Here is a 19,194-nt window from a genome sequence, read left to right as displayed (position 1 = left end):
ATGCTAAGGACTCTTATCTTGTGAAAAAGATCAGATGTATATCAGTGTGACTTTAATTACAAATATTTAAGAGCAGAATTAATCACCTAGTGCAGTGTTCAGTAGTGGTCAGCGGACAATGAAACGTGAGCATCTCCCCTAAACAAAAATTGTTTTAAATGTTAAATTGTTTGTATTTTAGCTATACCAAGGAATATACAAAATATTTTAATTAAAAATAAAAACACTAGTCATTAAATGAAAGCAATGTACTAATCCTGAAAATCTTAGTTGGCTGATGATAGCAACATGTCCATGTCTGTTATTTCTGGAAAAGAAAAAAAAAAAACTGCACGTAGACACACCTGTGTTTCTTTTTATGAAACTTAAAGTATCCACTCAAAGCATCAGTCTATTTACAGAGAGGAATGATATTCTTACAATAAATTATCAAAGTAATATTTTTGATTTTACACTGTTGTGTTATTTTGTGTTGTCTCAGCTGTAATGAAACACACCATCAGTTACGTAGGGAGCAGCATTCCTTTTCCTTTCATGATCATCAGCATGACGCTCATTGTCTAGAGAGTTATAAGTAAAGGAATACAACCTGAGAATATAACAAGAGTTAGGGGTGAATAACCTACCCTTTGTCATTCACTCAGGAACTGCACATCTGTTTTTTCTTGGTTGCCTTGAGTCGACTGTGTGAGGACCTTCAAACAGTTGCTTTTATCTACAAAGTAAAACTCAAGTTTGATACTTTGTGAAAGATTGATTTGTCTTTCTTTCCAAAATGTTTGTGTTCCCTAAATAGAATGCTAGGTCCCTAAATATAATGCAAGCACCAGCTTCTGGTTAGCTTATCCTTGCAAAAGATGAAATGGAGAAACAAAATCTGAACATTATGTCCTGAGGTTTAATCGTTTTCTCATTAATCCAGCTCTAGTAGCTACGTTTAAGTCTTATGGGACGAGCTAAAATACCTGCTAGCTAGATCAATTCTGTCCACAGGTACCAAAATAAAAATAAACTAAATAAATAAATTGTAAACGATGGTTTATGCTATGACTCTATAACCTAACAATTAACATAATGCATTTGGTTTGATGTAGAAACACTGTAAACATTAGGTTTTTATGGTTGTGTTATGCAGCCATTGTGTTCTTGTAAAAGATCACCAAGCTTGCTGGCCTCCCTGATTTTATCAGTTTTTATTTCTAGGCACTAATAATATTATTTTCCTTTTTAGTGCCAAATTATATAAATTTGACCTTTATTTTCCCAGTATCAGTCACAACCGTGGATGTCAATGATTTTCAGTCACGGTAAATAAAAAGCTGTTTTTTTTTAACTTTACTTAATTAAGCAACAGACCTTATTTCAGGCAAATTCTGTTGTATAGACTAGTTGTAAAATCGAATATGTATGAATGTGGTGTTATGATGTGATCTTGCAGCATCAGATTCCTCACACTGACAGTATTGTAAACATGGCGTTTATCTTTATCATCCACCTGTACTATATTACAACTTAATTTTGTGTTTCCAAGCCTTCTAAAAATCAGCTAATGTTTCCTGAAACTTTGGTGCAAAAAGTCAAATTACATTTCCAAACATTTGCGTTTTTTTTTTTTTTTTATTATATAGTTTGTCAAAACTAGCTGGAGTGACAGAAGAGGGTTTTGGTTTTGACTTACTTTGGCCCCATCTAGTGGACGAGGAGGGAACAACAAAGAAAGGCAACTGGAATCGAGCAGCTCATTGTGCTGTATATCCAATCATCCTGCTTTAATACAAAGTCAAGATACAATATCTACATCCAGGGTTTTGAAAGGAAAGAACAGGTACATCAGTGAGGGGGATGGCATCATCAGAGCTGACCCTCAACACATTTCACATGTTTCATGTGTGTGCCATTTTATATTCCTCTTGACACAATAATATTAGAAATCGAAGGAATAACATATTCTTATATATGTCACACACTGTCAAGACTTCTGGACCACACATAAATTTCATATCAGAATAATTTTAGATTTTAACAATAACTTTCGAGTGTGTGTGTAGTTGTGTGCGTGTGTGTTGTTGGGTGAGAAGTCACCCATTCTCTGTCAAAAAATACACTTGCTACCATTTGCTTTCCAGCAAACTAAATACCAGCAGCTTGTCTACGGTTTTCACCAACGAGTCTGCTCTATAGATCTAACTTCTCTGATGCCCTTTAACCTATCATGATGAGGTGGATCATACCTGTGCTGCCATGATCACACCACTGCTGTTGTTAGGGACGTCAACAAGGAAGGGCATTAAAAGGGCATCACTGTAAACTTAAACTAGGGCTGCCTCTAATGTACATCTCTAGCTAACTAGTCGGACATCAGTTATCAGTATCAAATAGCACCCTACACAGAGGGTATACTTTATAATAACGAAGCAAATAAAAAAGCACCAAAACTGACCATTAAAAAAACTAAACAAAAAAAAAGCAATGACAATATCATACAATTGGCTCGCCAAAAAAAACAAGTAAACAACATCGTATTGGTTATATTTGCTAGATATTCCAAATAAATAAATTAAAAACATACGTGAAAAGTAACAAAATAGAATAATAAATATCTTAAAAAATCATATGAAATAAATATGACAAATTGAACAATAACAATAAGGCTTTTTTTGCAACAATAAGAACTACATCACATCCAATCCCACGTTATATCTTGTGCTCAGACGTACTGTACTGTATAGGACTCCAATGATAGACTGTATGTACAAAATCGGTGAAATCGTCCGAGATGTCTGATATACTGGAACATCGCTGTGCTCTTCAATCAACACATGGAACCAATCATGATTATATGTCAAATCAAGAAAAGATTTAAATCCATATCAAGGACTTGTGCAGTTGTGAGAGGACAAAGGGGAAAACATCATTTGGTTAAGTTGGGATGTTCTGTACAGCATGATTCAGGTAAAGAGAGATTCTTAATGACGTTCCAATGGAGCAGGGTCAGCTGATTTAAAAGAGAAAAACGCTGAAAGTGGGCAATTAACCACTCGTGCTGAATGTTTTTGGAATTTCTCTCTCCTTGCCGTTAGCCTTAAACAGTGAAATATTAAGAGTGATTTAACTGCAAAGTGGTGCAATTCAAGTAGGTAAGCTTCAGAGTAGGACGATTATTACTGATACAGCTTTCATCCTCACTTTAAGATACTGTATGACTATAAATGTTAAACTCACAATGCATGTCAGCAGAAGGCAAAGACATACAGTAAAACACATAGAAAACATGAAATGGGTTGTTTGAATTCATGAGCATCTCTTTCAGTGAGCCACTAATGCTGAACTGACACAATGGGGCTGACATCAAGAGGAACTGGAGGATTAACAAGGAACTATAGCAAGTAGCAAGCAAGCTTTGTTGAATGAAGAATGCACTGGACTTCAACTCTCAGCCCAGTTGAGGACACAAAGGGCTCTAATCACTGCTCTGAGGCCAGCTGAGGACTCAGTTTGGGAGTGCAAACTTATCCTCAGCCAGCACAGCTAGAGTCTGACTCTGTTATGCTGGATTAAAGAGGGAACATGTCTCCTCGTAGGCCACAGTTCATGTTCTTTATGGTTTCTCTTGGCACTGTGCGTCAGGTTGATGGGCATCCACATGCTTCTTCAACAGTCCTCAGGGTGAAGAGTCCGTACTGTCGGCTTCTCCAGAGGCATGACCTCATAATCATCTGCTTTAAATAGAATCAGAACTGCATGTGGCAGCAGTAGACACCTTTGAAGTAGACTCACAGACACAGAAATGTTCACCTTTGCACTTTGTAACCCCTTAGTACACCAAACCTATAGATACAAAGTTGAGGATAAAAAGCCCATTTAGGGTGCAGCAAATATCCAGGCTCTTTGTGTTTTTTTTTTCCTTTTTGTTTTTTTTTATACACATAAAGTATCTTAATTCCTGTTCAGAAGCCATTTGTATTTCACTGGTTCATATTGGAGATAGCTCACAACACACATGTAGTATACGTCCTTCACACTGGAACACTGAGGTAAGTATATGGATTAAACATGGACAGTCCCCACACCCACCACTTCGTCCCTGATGAGTGCAGCCGCTGTTACACACAGATTTTGTTGTCGTTGTTTTTGTTGTTGCTTTTTGTCCTTGTTGGTGTTGATTTCATCTTTGAGCCTTGCCCCCAGAAAAAAAAGGTTCAATGTTCAGGTTGTAATTATTTCTCTCTGTTTCGCTCCTCGGTTTGTTTGTTGACCTCGAGGCAGAAAGACGGATGGGATGGTAGGCTCTTCACTTACGTTGCATAGTGATCAAAGCTACCCAGGTACTCGAGAGCGGCCTGGTAGCAGAACTGGTACTCATCCTGAGTGAGAAACAGATAATATAAACAGAAAGAAATAAATATTATATCAATAAAAACGTGTACGTTTACTGCTCACATCATAGACTGTATAAAAGGGGGATAACATGACCCCCAAAAAAACCCAAAACACATGAAACACCCCCTACTGACTGACTGACTGCAAAATACTGTCGGTCATAAACCCTGGCCTTTTCATGTTAACAGATGGGACATGGGTCAAACTATGAAATCAGAATTCACGTCAAATAAATTGTCCTTTAAACATGGTTTCTGATGTTGTAGTTTGTTCTTATCATGCTAATTTATATGTTAAATAAGCTTCCTTTTGTCTGTAATTTAATGCTTTAAAATGCTTATGATGCCATGATTGACAGCTTAGTTAACAAAAACAGCTACCACAGTGCTCTGTCCTGAATCCTTTACTCTTCAAAGCCGAGGCGAGGCGGTGAGAGGAAAATCATTGAACCTTCAAAGAGTTTCTGCTTCAAACTAGCTCTATAATCTGTTCTGCTGTGGACTGTCCTGACCTGTGAGATCTTTACCATTTTATCTCTAAATGAAATGTGTGCTGTGGTTGGCAGAAGGGGCGTAGTGTAAAGGCTTCTCAAAGCACAGGAGGAGGTGGATATTGTCGTCTATCTTTATATAACATCAATGCTTATAACACTGATCTAGTTTCATTTTTTACTAGAATAATGGCAGAGGAAACAACCATTCATGGGAACCTTGACTTGATGGTATGAAAAATATCATGTTTATTCTTTTTACTGTATGAAGTTGTAAAGATTAATGCTGTATAATGATACAAACAATCCACTGCATTGATAGAAGCATGAGCTTTATGCAGCAACAATGATGTGCTGTTTCAGTGTTTTCATTGTGTTTCTCAGTCCTGCTCTAAGAATAAATAATTCTGACATGTTGTTCAGTGTTTACCTCAGTCTGCACCATAGCTGGTCTCTGTGTGCGCAGCATTTTGACAGTCTGGAAGATGTCCACCGCCCCCTCGTAACGCATCCTCTCCAGGACAATACTCAGAGTTATGAAGACACCTGTCCGCCCCACGCCAGCACTACAGCCACAAAGGAAAACATTTTGTCAAAAGTTTGCAATGGACCAGAGCTCGGACAACGAATGCACTTCATTGATACCAACACACTGCAAATTATTATTCTATAAAAGACATACTGTACATCAACATAAGGAAGCTGTTTACCTGCAGTGAACGCTGATTGGTCCATCCTGGCCGAACTGCTCTTTAGTTTTGTGCACTTGGCCAATGAAATCAATGAATCCCTCCCCAGATTTAGGAACACCTTGTTCAGGCCAATCAGTGAACTGGAACTGACGCACTGTCCGTGATTGGCCGTCCTGTATGGAGTGAGATAAAGGAAAGACATAATGCCACTAAAATATTTCTTCTATCTGAAATTGTATCTGATATTCATCCTTGAAGTGTATGGTTTGTGTAAGGTGATTATTCTTCTCGCAGTATTGACCGCCGAGTGAGACTGCCAGGCAATATCCTGTTTTTCTCTGTAATGATTACTGTTATCTGACCCTGGATCAGTGGCTGTGGTTAACATCAAGCTGTAACGTCAGTGCGTCTGCTATTGTCAGCCACTCAGTTGGCAATTACATCTTTTCTCTGCTGGTCAGCCTTCCTGACTCCTCCTTTAATGGAGATCAATAGAGCATCTGTCAATGTGGCGTCAGTGCAGGACAGGCGTAACTCCAGTTATCTATGACAGGCACACATATGCGCCAGCAGACAGCACACACACACACACACAGTCACACTCTAGATGCTGTTGAGGTAATCTGAAGACAGCGTGGTTGAATGAGTAATCTAGGTCTGCTTGTCAATAGTGCTAACCTGCTGTGTCGGGCACATTCACGTACAAAACACACAATAACTGACACACACTACAGGTCGATTGGACGTGCAATGCACTGCTGCTTTCTGACAGCACTGATGGATCAGGGGAAGGAGTGTTCTGTTTCACTGGTGTCTGACTACAACATAAAGCATGAGGACTGGTCTTTAACCACACTGAAACCATCAACTCACCCTGGCATCTGTAACTTTGAACTCTCGGAGGATGTACTGAGGCATGTTGTACTCAGCCATGGGGTCCACCACAAAGTATTGGTACCTGGCTGAGCGCTCAGCAGGCCAGTACTGGTGACACTTCTCCTAAGAGGGCAGAACGAAAATGAAGTCACGAGACATTTTATACAGCAGATGCACTGTAAGTATTGTCTTAAAGAGAGTCAGGTTTGAAAAGTGGCAGCCAAGGGTCTGGATATCTACATGTTTTAACGACAGTACAAAGTCACGTTTAACATCAATTTTTATTCAGTTCCTCTCCACTTAAACAGCCTTGGTTACTAATTTACATGAAATTGTCTTCTAGTTCTTTTGTATGCTATTCTGGAAGAATACAGGGCTGAACATTGCGGTGAACTGTGGCACTTATTACTGTCATGTTGACTTATTTCATTCCTTACCCGTCCCATTTCTCTTAGTTTAGTCAGCATCACCACTATAGTAGAGTTGTGCTCCCACAGCATCCTCCAGAAGTCCTCCGTGGTCTCAGCCAGTGGACCCTGGGTGGCAATGTAGCCTCTCTGCTGCCTGCACACATACACACATAAACACGCATGATGAAGCCACCTCCTCCGTGATGTGTCCCCGTTTTGTCCTCCGTCAAGCATCAAACTGAAAAGGGGGTCAGGCTTCAGGCAGGAAGCGGAACAGTCAAAATATGTGTGTACAACTACTCTGAACGTCTGAATCATCAGAAGTGCTTCAGCGTACGTCTCCTTCATTGTGCATCGAGACAGAAAGCGGGTACATGTATACAGTAACGTTGGATCTGACAGGACGTGACAGGTGAGAGCACTGTGGTGAAAACCTATCCGATCTATTCACTCATCAACCATCATAAGCGCATGAGTGTGGTCAGGCCATATTAGTGTTCCCTGGGACCAAAACATACCTGTATCCGTCTATGTAACTGGAGTTGATGTAGTCAGAGCCTTCCAGGCCTCTGATTGGCTGCAAGCAGACGCGTGTGGTCTCGTAGGGCATGATATTTACCAGTCGGTTTTTGAATTTGTTGCAAGGCAGGTTAGCTGTGACGAACCGGGACGTGTGGGCTTTGGTGTTTGCCAGTCGCTGAAGAGAGATGGAAAATGTGTCGTTACCATCCTTTCAATTAAACAAATCTGAAAGTCACTTATATAACAAACCAAAACTGCAAAAGTGAAGCGATGTTCAGGATTATTTGCATGCTTAGCTGATGTACTGTGGCAACACAATTCTATGATCTGGTGGTTGCAAGCCACAATACAGTCTAAGTGGTTGTGAGATAAAAAGAAACAAGATAGTAAAGTAGTTTTCCCTGTTTGCACACAATATTTTTAATCTTTTAAACGTTATTATTTTTTAATTTTTTTCTTCCAGGGTAGATACAACATGATTAGGCCTTTAACTGACACTCAAGTCAAACATGTTTAGATGGAAACCTGATGGAAACTGCTTTAAAACTTAAGGACGCATACAAAGTGCAACTAATAATTGTGAGTACATATTTCCTCTGATCTTTTTGGCCCTTTTTGTGCCTTCTCTCCTACCTTAAACTCCAGCTCCATGCCAGTGACGTGCTCCCCGCTCTCCACCTTAGAGAGCTTCTGCATGTACGAGTACAGACTCCTGGCGGCCACCTCTGTGTTTCCACAGGCGACGGCCTCCAGCAGAGACTCATGGATAAAGCTGTATTGGTCCTCTGTCTGCACCATGTAGTTCCTCTGTGAGCGCATTAGGGTCACATGACCATAGATGTCCACAGTGCGCTCGTGACGAATGCGCTCCAGCATGGCGTCAATGACAATAAAACAGCCAGTGCGACCCACACCAGCACTAGGAAAGAGGATAAGGGGAATACATTGTATTAGCAAAAACTTAGGAGGTGTTTGGGAGGTTTATTTTTTGCACGTTTCTTTCTAAGACTTACATGAGAACATGTCTAAAACTGTCCTGTTTGTCTATTAAGTGTAAAGCTACGGCCAACAGCTGTTCAGCTTGGCTTAGACTGTCCATGTCTGTCAGAATCTTGATCAATACTGAAACAACATCGTTAACATGACGTGTTATAACTATCCACTTATGTGTGCACACTGTACCTGCAGTGAGCGATGATAGGTCCCGCATCAGGAGGGTTGCAGGCTTTGACCCTGCGGAGGAAGTTGAGGAAGGGGGTGGGATACTCTGGTACGCCATGATCAGGCCAGGCTGTAAACTGGAACTGACGCACTTCTCTCCGTTCACTGCTACCGCTCTGACATAAGACACAAGTGAAAAAATGGCTTTAATATCACTGAGGTCGACACTGTCAACCAAACATTTACCTATAGAAGTCATTGTCAACATATTATGTTACAGAAAGGCTGTGAAGCTGCTTAAGGGAAACGTGCCAGTTTGATAGCAGTTTTTAAAATGTATCTCCATTGTCAACACTCCTAAAAGTGCAAAATTATATATGCATATATATATATATATATATATATATATATATATATATTCATATGCATATATATATATGCATATATATATATATATATAAAGAAAGAACATGTAAAATGCTGTGATAAAAACAAAAACTCTTATATATATATATACACATGAATTATATATATATATATATATACATGAATATATATATATATATATATATATATACATACACATGAATATATATATATATATATATATATATATATATATATATATATGCTTAAATATTCCCACATTGTCCCCAAAACAAAGGAACAGGAGCAGCATAGTTGAATATATCTGATGTGTTTTATTCTCTACTATATGATGACTCTCCCAACTTGACATTTCAAAACACATCAACAACATTTTAGTGAAGCTGTGCTTCATTTGGAAGCTACAGTTGGCCTAGTTTCTGTGTTTGTAAGTAGGCCACAGAGACACGCTAGTCTGACGGTCTTAGATTAGCCCCTCGCTATAAGAAAGTACTCTGCCTCCAACGGTGATTACATCTCAGGGCCTGACATGGGAAGGCTGGCCTGGTTTGAACACTGCATGAAGGCTAATCTATTCTCCTCGGCGTGTCCATATGTACTGCTTCTTTGTCGACACTGGAAATGTTTGATCACATTGGTAGCTCCTGGTTGCTGTCTGTATTCTTAAGATATCACAGCATGGATGTGAGAAAGAAAAGGGCAGATGGGAGAGTCAGGGGTCGATGAGAGAAAAACACAATTTACCTTATGCAGGGAAAGGGTCCGAACACAGAAAGTGGCCAGCTCCATTGTGTCCAGCAGGGTGACTTGGATCATCCCATAGGTCTCTGTGCCACGACTGGGCCAATACTGGTCACACTTTATCTTAACACAAAAAAAAAAAGCATCACCAACACTAATAAAAATGTTTATTGAGTAATAATCATGCAATTTTTGTTCCTCAGAACTACAGTTTGCAGGTAAACGTAGTCTTTTATTTGTATGTGGGTGCAGGTCCCGTGTCCTACCCTTGACTTCTCTTCCAGACGGGTCATCATAACGACAGAGGCGGCCCTCTGCTCCCACACCATCCTCCAAAAGTCCCCAAATGTCTCTGCCAGTGGGCCCTGTGTAGCAATGTAGGCATTTTGCTTCCTGTAGCCATCAATGTAGTTGGCGTTGATGTAGTCGCTCCCCAGGATACCTGCAAACGAGACACCCTTGTGAGGCTCTTGCTAAACTGTGATGTGTACGAGCGACATAATAAATTAACCTGCATGTATGACATCAAACAGACTAACGAACTGTTTGTTTCCCAGCAGCCCCGGCTTCCAACAGACAGCTGCGGGATGACTAGTGGACGTCAACAAACAAACAAGCCTCTGTCGGTGTAAATTCATGAGCTCTAGATCAAATCCCTTCTCCCCCTTGTTGTTCCGGAGGAGTGCTGGCTGCACTTGAATGCACTCGCGCTGTTTGTCAGTCTCATGCCGCTGCACACAGGCAGACTCCAGCACTGTTTGCAATTTCAGATTTCATCCATCATGCAGTTCCCCCCCCCCTGAACACAAACAAGCTAAGAATTTCTCATTAAAATCTTTTAACATCTTCTTTAACTCGCTGCCTCGTTCCTTACCTTCTATGGGAGCCAGGATGACTCTGGTGTGGTCGTATGCTATGACATTAGCGTAGCGGTTTTTGGGCTTGTTGACCTCCAAGTTTGAGTGCTCCCAGGTGAACTGCTGACTGGGGTCAATGGACTGAGAAGAAGCAGCACAAACACAAACGTTTACAGTGCATGGGGGTATGTTAAGTCTTGCATTTGAGCATAACGGAGGGAGTGCTGTGTAATGCAGACGAGTTACAGCAATAAATTGCAGTGCTGAATAAATCATGAACATCGAGTTTGCACACAGTGAAATACACATTAAATAAGATTTACTCGATGGAGCAAAGGCTTGCATTTCCAAACAATAAAGATGCAATCTATTTATTTGTGTTGCATAATAACGCATCCCTCACCTCGTACTCCTGGGACAGTCTCAGGTTGTCGTTGGCCTTCAGCAGCTCGATGTGCTCGGCCAGCTCACTGATGGGGATCGGAGGATGGCTCATCATTCCTACGTGGGGTCAGAGATCATGCAGAATTAGGCTGGGTAACTTTAATTACAGAAGGTCGACATCAAACATATGCAAATCTGTGGAGATCATTTTTTACAATCACAGAACATCACATATTAAGGAACACGCTGAGGCAGAAAATCAATTTTGATCCATGTGTGAGAACAAAGGGAGGCAAGTCTTGTTTGTTTGTAAATGTTTTTCTTGTTCTTTGATAAATTGCTTTCTCTGTGATCAGAGGAGCAGCGACTCAGAGAAAACAAGCTGACAGAACACTAATTAGGAGAGTTGCATGCACGCACACACACCAAAGAAGCATTCTCTGCCTCCTACAGTTGTTTCATTTCACAGCTGGAGTGACAAAAGAGAAGCTTCAGCATTGTCCACCCAAAAGGCAAATATTGTAAACATTATTTCGAAGTTATGTTGCTTCGTATTCAATAAACAATCAAATTCATGCCCAAGATTGTCTTTTCAGTGTTTGTTTTACACATTGATGCACTATGCAGTCATCGTGCAGCCATAGCTACATAAACAGGCCCGTAATAACAGTAATGTTGTGCTTCGGCGCTTGTACCGCAGCACCCACAAGTGATCACGACAGAACACGCCTGTCACGACCAGGAATGACCTCAGATATCATCAGGCGCTTCTACTGGAAATAAATTTCATCTTTGCGAAACACCTCAAAAGCAAAAAAATCTCAGGGGGAGGAGAAGTGGGTGAGGTGGGAGCTTCAAGGTTGCAGCCACAGGAGAGAGAGAGAGAGAGAGAGAAAAAATGATCGCAGAGAAGAGCTTTAAACTGTGGCTTTCACACTGAAGTCTTGTTTTTCATGTTCCAGGAGGCAAACCATAATCTATGGATTTAATAAAACATTATATTTGACTTTTTAATTCCCTGCAGGAAAACGACTAAACCTTTCTGCTCAGTGACGCATCTTACCACCTTTTCCACGTGAGATTTCTATAAACTGCAACCAGGAAAATATAGCAGGAACAGGGATTAATTTGCTCAAGGCTGCGTTTTCTGAATGCTGCTGATTTAACGTAAGAAGTGAAAGCAAGGCTTCAATAGCGTGCTGCCTGTACGATATCAGCTTTGTTGTTAGATCTCACACAGTAGGGGGTGGGGAGGTGCAAAATCCATGTAGTTACTTCACAGTGGGGATTTGAGCTGGTAGGCCGGTTAGCACAGAGGAAATTTCTGAGCAAATGATCACAGTTAACCCCTTCCTCACCTTTACATCCAGCAGCTTGACCATTAACGGCTTCGAGAGACAGATTGTTGTCCTCTCTGCCTGTTCTGATGTGCTATCTGGGCCTGGCATGTGGAATGTGGGCGAGAGGAGATGATCGGATTTTGTCACACCGTTATGACTCAGCCGTGACTAAACACTGACTGTACCTGGGCGGCAGCCATTTTGAATACGCAGAAAGGACCGGAAGCTTCCAGGTACACGTCTGTTGTCGTGCGCGGGAGTACTTTCACAATCTTGTCTCGCCCAAGATAAAATTGGTGGCATGCATATTTCATCAACCAATCAGGAGGAAATCGGAAGTGTGCTTTATTATGCAAATACAGAGTGTGTGTTTGGGTGCCTGTGTGGGTTCAAGCGTCTCACCAGGAGTCTGGAAGTTGATGCGTCTCATCTCCACGGGATCTGTTGGGTGGTGTGCCATCATTTCTGCGTTGCTCAAAAGGCTCTTGGTCCCCGGTTCAGAGTCCTTGCGCTTGCTGCTTTAACACCAGTGAGTCAAAAGAGCAATTAGCACATGCAAAACAAACAAGAGAGGAAAGCAGACTCACCACTGATGCATCATTTGCATGGCTACTTGAGTCAAGTAAATAGTCCATTAACAGTGTTTTATGACGTGGCTCGATATGAGATTTCTGCACAGCATCTTGTGTCGTGTTATTGCTGCGCGTTAACACAGACAAAGAACTTGACATTGCTTTAATCTTACCTGTCAGGTTTGCTGCTTCCAGTGAAACGAGAGCAAGGCAGGAATAATTAGGGGAAGAAAAGGAAGGAAACAGACAGATTGTTAGAAAGGTAGATCAATATTTTGCATTAGTATTCCAAAGCTTGATGGCTTGCTGCAGATATCACGGGCTAACAGCCAGGTCAGACTGTTTCATAGCTGAGGGGAGACTACACTTCTAAAGTGGAACAAATTGGATGAAGCTGATTGTAAAGCTAACCAAACATGAATCAGTTCCTGTACCTGTTCTGGTTTAAGGAGGAGCTTCTGTAAATAGTAAATATACAAGAAGTATTTATGTTAAGTGAATGTCAACGTTTATACTGGGGAATACATTGAGTCTATTCCACACTATTATACTCACTACAAAATATGATGTATATCAATTCACTGCTGAAATAAGCCAACAACAAAAGCAAGTCCCAGTCAAGTTAAAGTGTATTAAGATGATGAATGGGGGGAGATTTACAATCATTTAAAAATGAAAGTGTTTATTTGTAACCCCCTAAATATCCAGTTTAAAGCATTCAAACTCCATCCAGATTTATAAAACATGCTAATCAACATTTGTCTCATCATTGTAGCATTTGAAATGCTTTATAACAGCGGCTGTCTGTCCCACTCACTTTTTGTAAAGCAGGATAGCAATAACGATGCAGATGATGAAGACCACAGCAAGCACGGGTCCAACCACCCAGATCAGACCATCACCTGCATCCAGGGGCTGGGGGTCCGAATCTGGGGCAATCACTGGGTCCGTATATGGGCTGGCTACATACATTTTCTGTAAAACAAAAAACAAGGGCATAATCAGAACCCACATACAAAAGAACTCCAAGGGAGTGGAAGAGCTTTCAATTATTCTTGTTTTCTTACAAATAGCTGCCTGAATCATCGTAGCTTTAGTTTAACTTTGTTTTTTGTTTTTCAAAAGAAATGGGGTGTTTTTCAGAATATCTCAGGTTAGGCTCTGTTTTTAAGAGTAACATCAGCACAGCACATTCAACTTGTTTAACATTTTACCACACTGTGGACCTGAACACAACACAATGAGTTAAACCAACAGTTCTTTCACTACATTAAATGTAAGCAGCTAAAACAGTATTCATTTCAGAGACGCTGCAGTGGTTAAAGAGTACAGATAGAGATTAGTGTTTAAGATTAGATTTTATCAGCCTTATTTGGCACAACACAAAAACGTTGCACAAAAGGCCTACTAACATCGCATGTGTTTTTATTATGAAAATAAAGTGATGATGATGAAAGTGCCGATCTACTGCATTACTTGTGAATGACTTTCAAAGAGCTTTCCCTGAGCTTAAAGTGCTCCTAATAAAATCATGTCATAATTCAAGTTGTATATCTCTTCCAATTCAAATCAACATATGCACTCAAGCAGTGCACAGGGCAATATCTCCTCCACTGGCACAATGGTACACTCACGCTTTATTGGCGGCTGTGATGGAAGTACATGAGGGTTATTACCTTTTGCTTCCAACACTCTGACTGACATGCTTTTTATTGTTTTAACAGTGAGGCCATATTGATTACAATGCATAATGACAGCCTGCAGGGGGGAAACACAGGCAGCGAGGGAATGAGGAAGTTGATCTAAACACAGATATAAAAGTGATGTGACACAGCGGCTTTTTGTACCCCTGTTGTGGAGTTGAGCTCGGCCAGGATGAAGAAGACGTACTCCTGCCCTGGGTCGAGGGCTCGGTTCTCAAAGCCACCGTAGTCCAGCTGGTCTCCCAAGGTGAAGAAGGCAGGGAGAGTGGCAGGTGTGAAACGGGCTGTGATGTAAGCCCGGCGCAGGTCCACCTGCTTTTGCTGCCTCGTATCCTTCTGCCTTTGACTGATGTCTTTTAACAGCTGAGAGACAGAGAGGGGAAAAAAACAGGGAAAAAAACAGACAGAGAGAAGACAAACACAAAAAATAAGCATTCCAATAAATCTGACTAATGTTTTAACGCTGATATAAAAAATCATAGATGGTAAGCGTTGCCAGGAGTTGTGTGTGTTTTTGTGAGTCTTTTTCTCCTTCCAGGCGCAGACATCTGTGAGTGCTGTCATTGTTGTGGTTCTCACCTCCTCTAGGTCCATCTCATCTGGGCTCTTGAGGTGTCTGATGACGCCGCGGGCTCTCCTCAGTGGAACCACAACGACATAAACATTCCTGCAAAAAGCAGAGGAGGAAATGAAACTTTTGAGGATGATTCAAACGAGTCCTGAACTTTTTTTTCTTCTGTCCAACTTATGGCACTAAGTCTGAAACTATATTTCGTCTTACTTGACAGGACTGCGGTTCTCCAGCGATGGCAGGATGATGGTGACCGTGGTCTCGGTGTCACGGGCGTGGTCGATCTCAGGGCGGCGGATGGTGATGGGTGGGGAGGTCTTAGCGGAGATTCTGTGGCGAAGGCCCCCCATGTTACCCTCCGGAGCTGTAATCTTAAAGTCATAGCTGGTGTCCGCCTGAAGGTTTGGGATTACTGCCTTTCGAAGACGAGCGTCCACCTCCATCTTCTGTCGGTTATACTCCACCTAGAGGATGGCAGGTGAAGGGAAAAGATTTGTTATATCAAGAATGCTGAAGACATGTGACTGTACATTAACAATTCATACGTATAGATGAAGCCAGCCGAGCTAATTCAAAACAACTTTTTAAAAAAAGACCCTGGAAATACATTTTGGAGAAGACATGTTGAATGATTTATTACAGCACTGGCAAAATGTATGAATAAATTGACAGACAAGTCTTTACAGAGGATTGCCTGGTATCATTAATTTGTGCACAGGGAATGTGTAGCTTAATACCACAGCCAGCTAAGTTATCTAAAAATAAAAAGTGGATAAAGGAGGGATATCTCATCTGGCTCTCTTTAAAAAATAAAATCATCTATATCAGCACTTCTAATGCTCACAAATTAGCACGTTAGAAATAGTGAATTCACATTTATTCACCTTTCTACACAGTAATTATGTATTGAACAGTATACAACATGTTAACCAGTGACGTTTAGAGAAGCTTTTGTTCCTTTTTAATTTTATTTTTCATGATACAATATCATGACGTTCTATATGAATCCAACAGTGGGTGTTATACACGTGGAATTATAAAGTTTGAGGATCTAAAAGAGTCAGAACCTTATAGTTATTCTAGGTAGAAGCCTGGCATCTGATACAAAGTTGTATCATGTGCATGTTAATTGCAAGAAGCAGCTCGTGGACATACCGTGAAGCGATATGGGTTGCTGCTCTCTGGGAACTCCCAGGTCAAAAGAACACTCGTCTTGGTGGCCAGATTGACTGAAAAATTTCTCGGCACGTCTGGAAGCAAAGCAAAAAAGGGAGTTCGTTCATAACAGAGCATTTTCTTAAAATCAGCACCTTCTCTCTCGTTTTCTCCCTGTAAAAATGGAAGCCAGGTCAGTCAGATGTAATACCGGGGGAAGAATACATGATGGTGAGGAGGATGGGCAGGTGATGAGGAAAGTGGATGGCAAAAGTAATAAGAATAAATAAGACAGACAGACCGGCTGCAGGAATGTGACATGCCACATTCTCAGAGTGTTAGGTTGTGTTCTTTAGACTCAGACTTCAGCATGTCAGCAAACGCTTTGGAAGAGGTGGAAGTGGCGGTCTATCAGATAAAAACAGCTTACCTGCAGATGCAGCACCAGAAGCCAGATTTCACTTGAACTCAGACTGAAGACTTACCTTGTGAATTAGATACTGTACATCTCAGCCTTGTATTGACTTTTACCTGAGGGTTTGTGATAAGCAGTGCTCTTGAGGCAAACATCCATTAACATTCAGCCTGCTTCCACTGGTGGTGAAGGGTAGGTGATGGAGGTACAAGTGAGTGAGTGGAGGACATTGGGGGGAGTAGTCGTGGCCCCCCTGGACTTTGCAGTTTCTCAGCTTTCCTTGGGTGCAGGGGTGAAAGGCTGACCTGCAAGAACTGGCCCACACTTCATTTACTTCAATGTTTCTGCGCTATGTCCACATTAAAAGGGGGGAAGAGATGTGAAGCTGAACCAGTGCACAGAAGGTGAAGAGTTTTCCGGAGGCCTGAGGCTAACCCTACCTGTTTCAAAGGCCAGGGTTTGGCTCACTAGAGGTGGGCTGAAGGGGCCTGGCCCTGCCACATTGTGGGCTCTGATCTGCACCTCGTAGGTTGTGCTGTGATTGAGGCCCAGGATGGTGTAGCTGGATTCACTTGCTGGTATCACAATCAGCCACGGCAGAGCAGTAGGGGTGGGTACAAAATAAAGGCCAGGGTCACTAGAAGGATCGGGGCCTGGAGCTTCTCTGTAAGCTATAGTGTATTCTGTGAGGACACCATTATAGTCTTCAGGATGAAGTGGTAGCCAGGAGATCTGGATGGAGCAGCATGTGACATTAACATAGCTAGATAATTTGGGATGCCCCAAGGGTGGGAACAATGGGATTGTTATTTCCTGCTGCACTTCATCTCCGTAGCCTGCTCGGCTCTTCGCAGAGAGGACAAAGACGTAAGAGGAGCCCTGAGAGAGGTTGCTGGCGGTGAAGTTTCTCTCACGACTTGTGAAATCCACCGTGTTGTCTAAAGAGGTATTCTTCAGGCCAAACCGTAGGCGGTATCCCAGGATTTCTACCGGGGGCCCCCGGCTATCGGAGCCTGACTCAGAACACTCGAGTGGAGGAGCCCACCGCACCACCACTGATGGACCTGATCCAGGGCGCACCCAAAAGGAGGGTGGGCCGAGTACTGCAAATGACAGTGTAGGCATCAGAAAATCAATAAATGTATATATAAAAACATATATCATGTAAATGTTACAAGAATTAAAATGGATTTTACTGCTTATGTACTTCTGCCTTCTGTTACAGAAGTAACTGAAAGATCAATTATTGAGTATGTTACTAAATCCAGTGCACTGAGCTGTATAGTTGGCATATGCTTACAGATCCCTTGGGTCTGAACCAGCTTGGCTTTGCTGTGTGCTCCATCCCCTTTGGTGGTGTATGCTGCCACTGAGACAGAGTACAAAGTGTCTGCTCTCAGACCACCCAGAATCAGCTCCTGCAGAGGCAAACACACAATTCTGTAAAGTCTTTCTTTTTAAAAGTGACTAACAATAAGCAGGTCTGTTCATTCTGTGTCCTTCCAGTGAAGCATAAGAAACACAGTCTCTAACAAAAACACATCCATGAAGAAAGAAACTGAGTATTTCATAACTGTCTCTTTGTAATAAATGCACAGTTCTGTATGCATTAATAGTGGATTCCTCTATAATGAGAAGAAGACGGGTTGTCTGCACTCACATATTGGGTTGAGTCATCCTCCTCCATCTTATCCCACAGACAGAGACACACCCGGCAGGCAGCCCAGACAGATGACAGCGAGTCAAAGGACAAAAGACGAGGGAGAGGGTGTTTAATGATAAATAAATGAATGCCGTTTAATCACTTTAAACATTCAGTTATCAGTTCACCTGTGACTCATCCAATAAGAGGTCTTTGATGCGAGGAAGGTTTCGTGATTCGCCGCTTTCCGCTCGGGCAAAGTGCACCTGGTAGCCACGGATTTGGCCTTGATGTAATCGTGGCAACACCGATCTCCAGGTGACTCGAAGTGCTGAGGAGTTGAACGGCTGGACGTCTACTTGACGAGGGGCTGCTCCAGGAACTAAGCACACACACACACACACACACACATGCACACATGCACACGGGAGAGTAGAATGAATGGACTGACCAACAGTCTAGCCAGTAAATAATCAACTGAACAATCAATATTGTTCAATTCCATCTGCATCTCTCACCATCTTCATCAGTTCTGCATAGAGCAGCCGGGCTATTGGGTCCAGTCCCCTCTGTGGTTGTTGCTGCTATGGTGATGTTATACCAGCTCCATTTCTCTAGCCCCTCTATTACTGTCTGCCCCTGCTGGGCAGGGATAGAAAGCCCCTTCATTTCTGTACCCTGTCCTCTTCCTCCTCCGCCTCCTCCTGCCCCAGAGACTCTCTGGTATCTCAGCTCATAACCTGCCAACTCGCCATTCAGGCCATCCTTTGGAGGCGGCCTCCAACTTACTCTCAGCGAGGTGGAGCTGGCACTCTCACAGGACACACCCTCGGGTGCGGCTGAGGGCTCTGATTGGACACAGGGGGCAAGGAATTGGCAAAGAGTTTAGGAGAGAC

General features: G+C 42.0%; 1 protein-coding gene across 11 annotated transcripts in view; it reads right to left on the bottom strand.

The window, feature by feature from the left end:
* Positions 1 to 1,739: 1,739 nt before the first annotated feature.
* ptprsb (protein tyrosine phosphatase receptor type Sb) overlaps positions 1,740 to 19,194 on the bottom strand; it is a 71,762-nt gene continuing 54,307 nt past the window's right edge. For 4 of the 11 annotated variants that reach the window (XM_079348029.1, XM_079348036.1, XM_079348032.1 and 1 more), the window contains 19 exons: positions 16,242 to 16,336; positions 15,297 to 15,550; positions 15,095 to 15,182; positions 14,660 to 14,878; positions 13,630 to 13,787; positions 12,986 to 13,000; positions 12,643 to 12,758; positions 10,920 to 11,017; positions 10,534 to 10,657; positions 9,926 to 10,101; positions 9,663 to 9,782; positions 8,553 to 8,707; positions 8,004 to 8,289; positions 7,367 to 7,545; positions 6,876 to 7,002; positions 6,436 to 6,561; positions 5,581 to 5,735; positions 5,301 to 5,436; positions 1,740 to 4,364 (listed from right to left, as the gene is read on the bottom strand). In XM_079348029.1, coding sequence (XP_079204155.1) covers positions 4,296 to 4,364; positions 5,301 to 5,436; positions 5,581 to 5,735; positions 6,436 to 6,561; positions 6,876 to 7,002; positions 7,367 to 7,545; positions 8,004 to 8,289; positions 8,553 to 8,707; positions 9,663 to 9,782; positions 9,926 to 10,101; positions 10,534 to 10,657; positions 10,920 to 11,017; positions 12,643 to 12,758; positions 12,986 to 13,000; positions 13,630 to 13,787; positions 14,660 to 14,878; positions 15,095 to 15,182; positions 15,297 to 15,550; positions 16,242 to 16,336 — 2,696 coding nt within the window. In that variant the 3' untranslated portion in view covers positions 1,740 to 4,295. Of the gene's footprint in view, positions 4,365 to 5,300; positions 5,437 to 5,580; positions 5,736 to 6,435; positions 6,562 to 6,875; positions 7,003 to 7,366; positions 7,546 to 8,003; positions 8,290 to 8,552; positions 8,708 to 9,662; positions 9,783 to 9,925; positions 10,102 to 10,533; positions 10,658 to 10,919; positions 11,018 to 12,642; positions 12,759 to 12,985; positions 13,001 to 13,629; positions 13,788 to 14,659; positions 14,879 to 15,094; positions 15,183 to 15,296; positions 15,551 to 16,241; positions 16,337 to 17,096; positions 17,760 to 17,956; positions 18,075 to 18,316; positions 18,344 to 18,486; positions 18,681 to 18,816; positions 19,147 to 19,194 lie in introns of all 11 variants that reach the window. The other 7 variants (XM_079348035.1, XM_079348038.1, XM_079348039.1 and 4 more) reach the window with 4 other exon arrangements.

The sequence above is a fragment of the Symphodus melops genome (assembly GCF_947650265.1).
Source record: "Symphodus melops genome assembly, chromosome: 7".
In the NCBI taxonomy this organism is placed as follows: domain Eukaryota; kingdom Metazoa; phylum Chordata; class Actinopteri; order Labriformes; family Labridae; genus Symphodus; species Symphodus melops.
The sequence above is the reverse complement of the archived record's forward strand: the minus strand, read 5'-3'. Positions and strand labels throughout refer to the sequence as shown.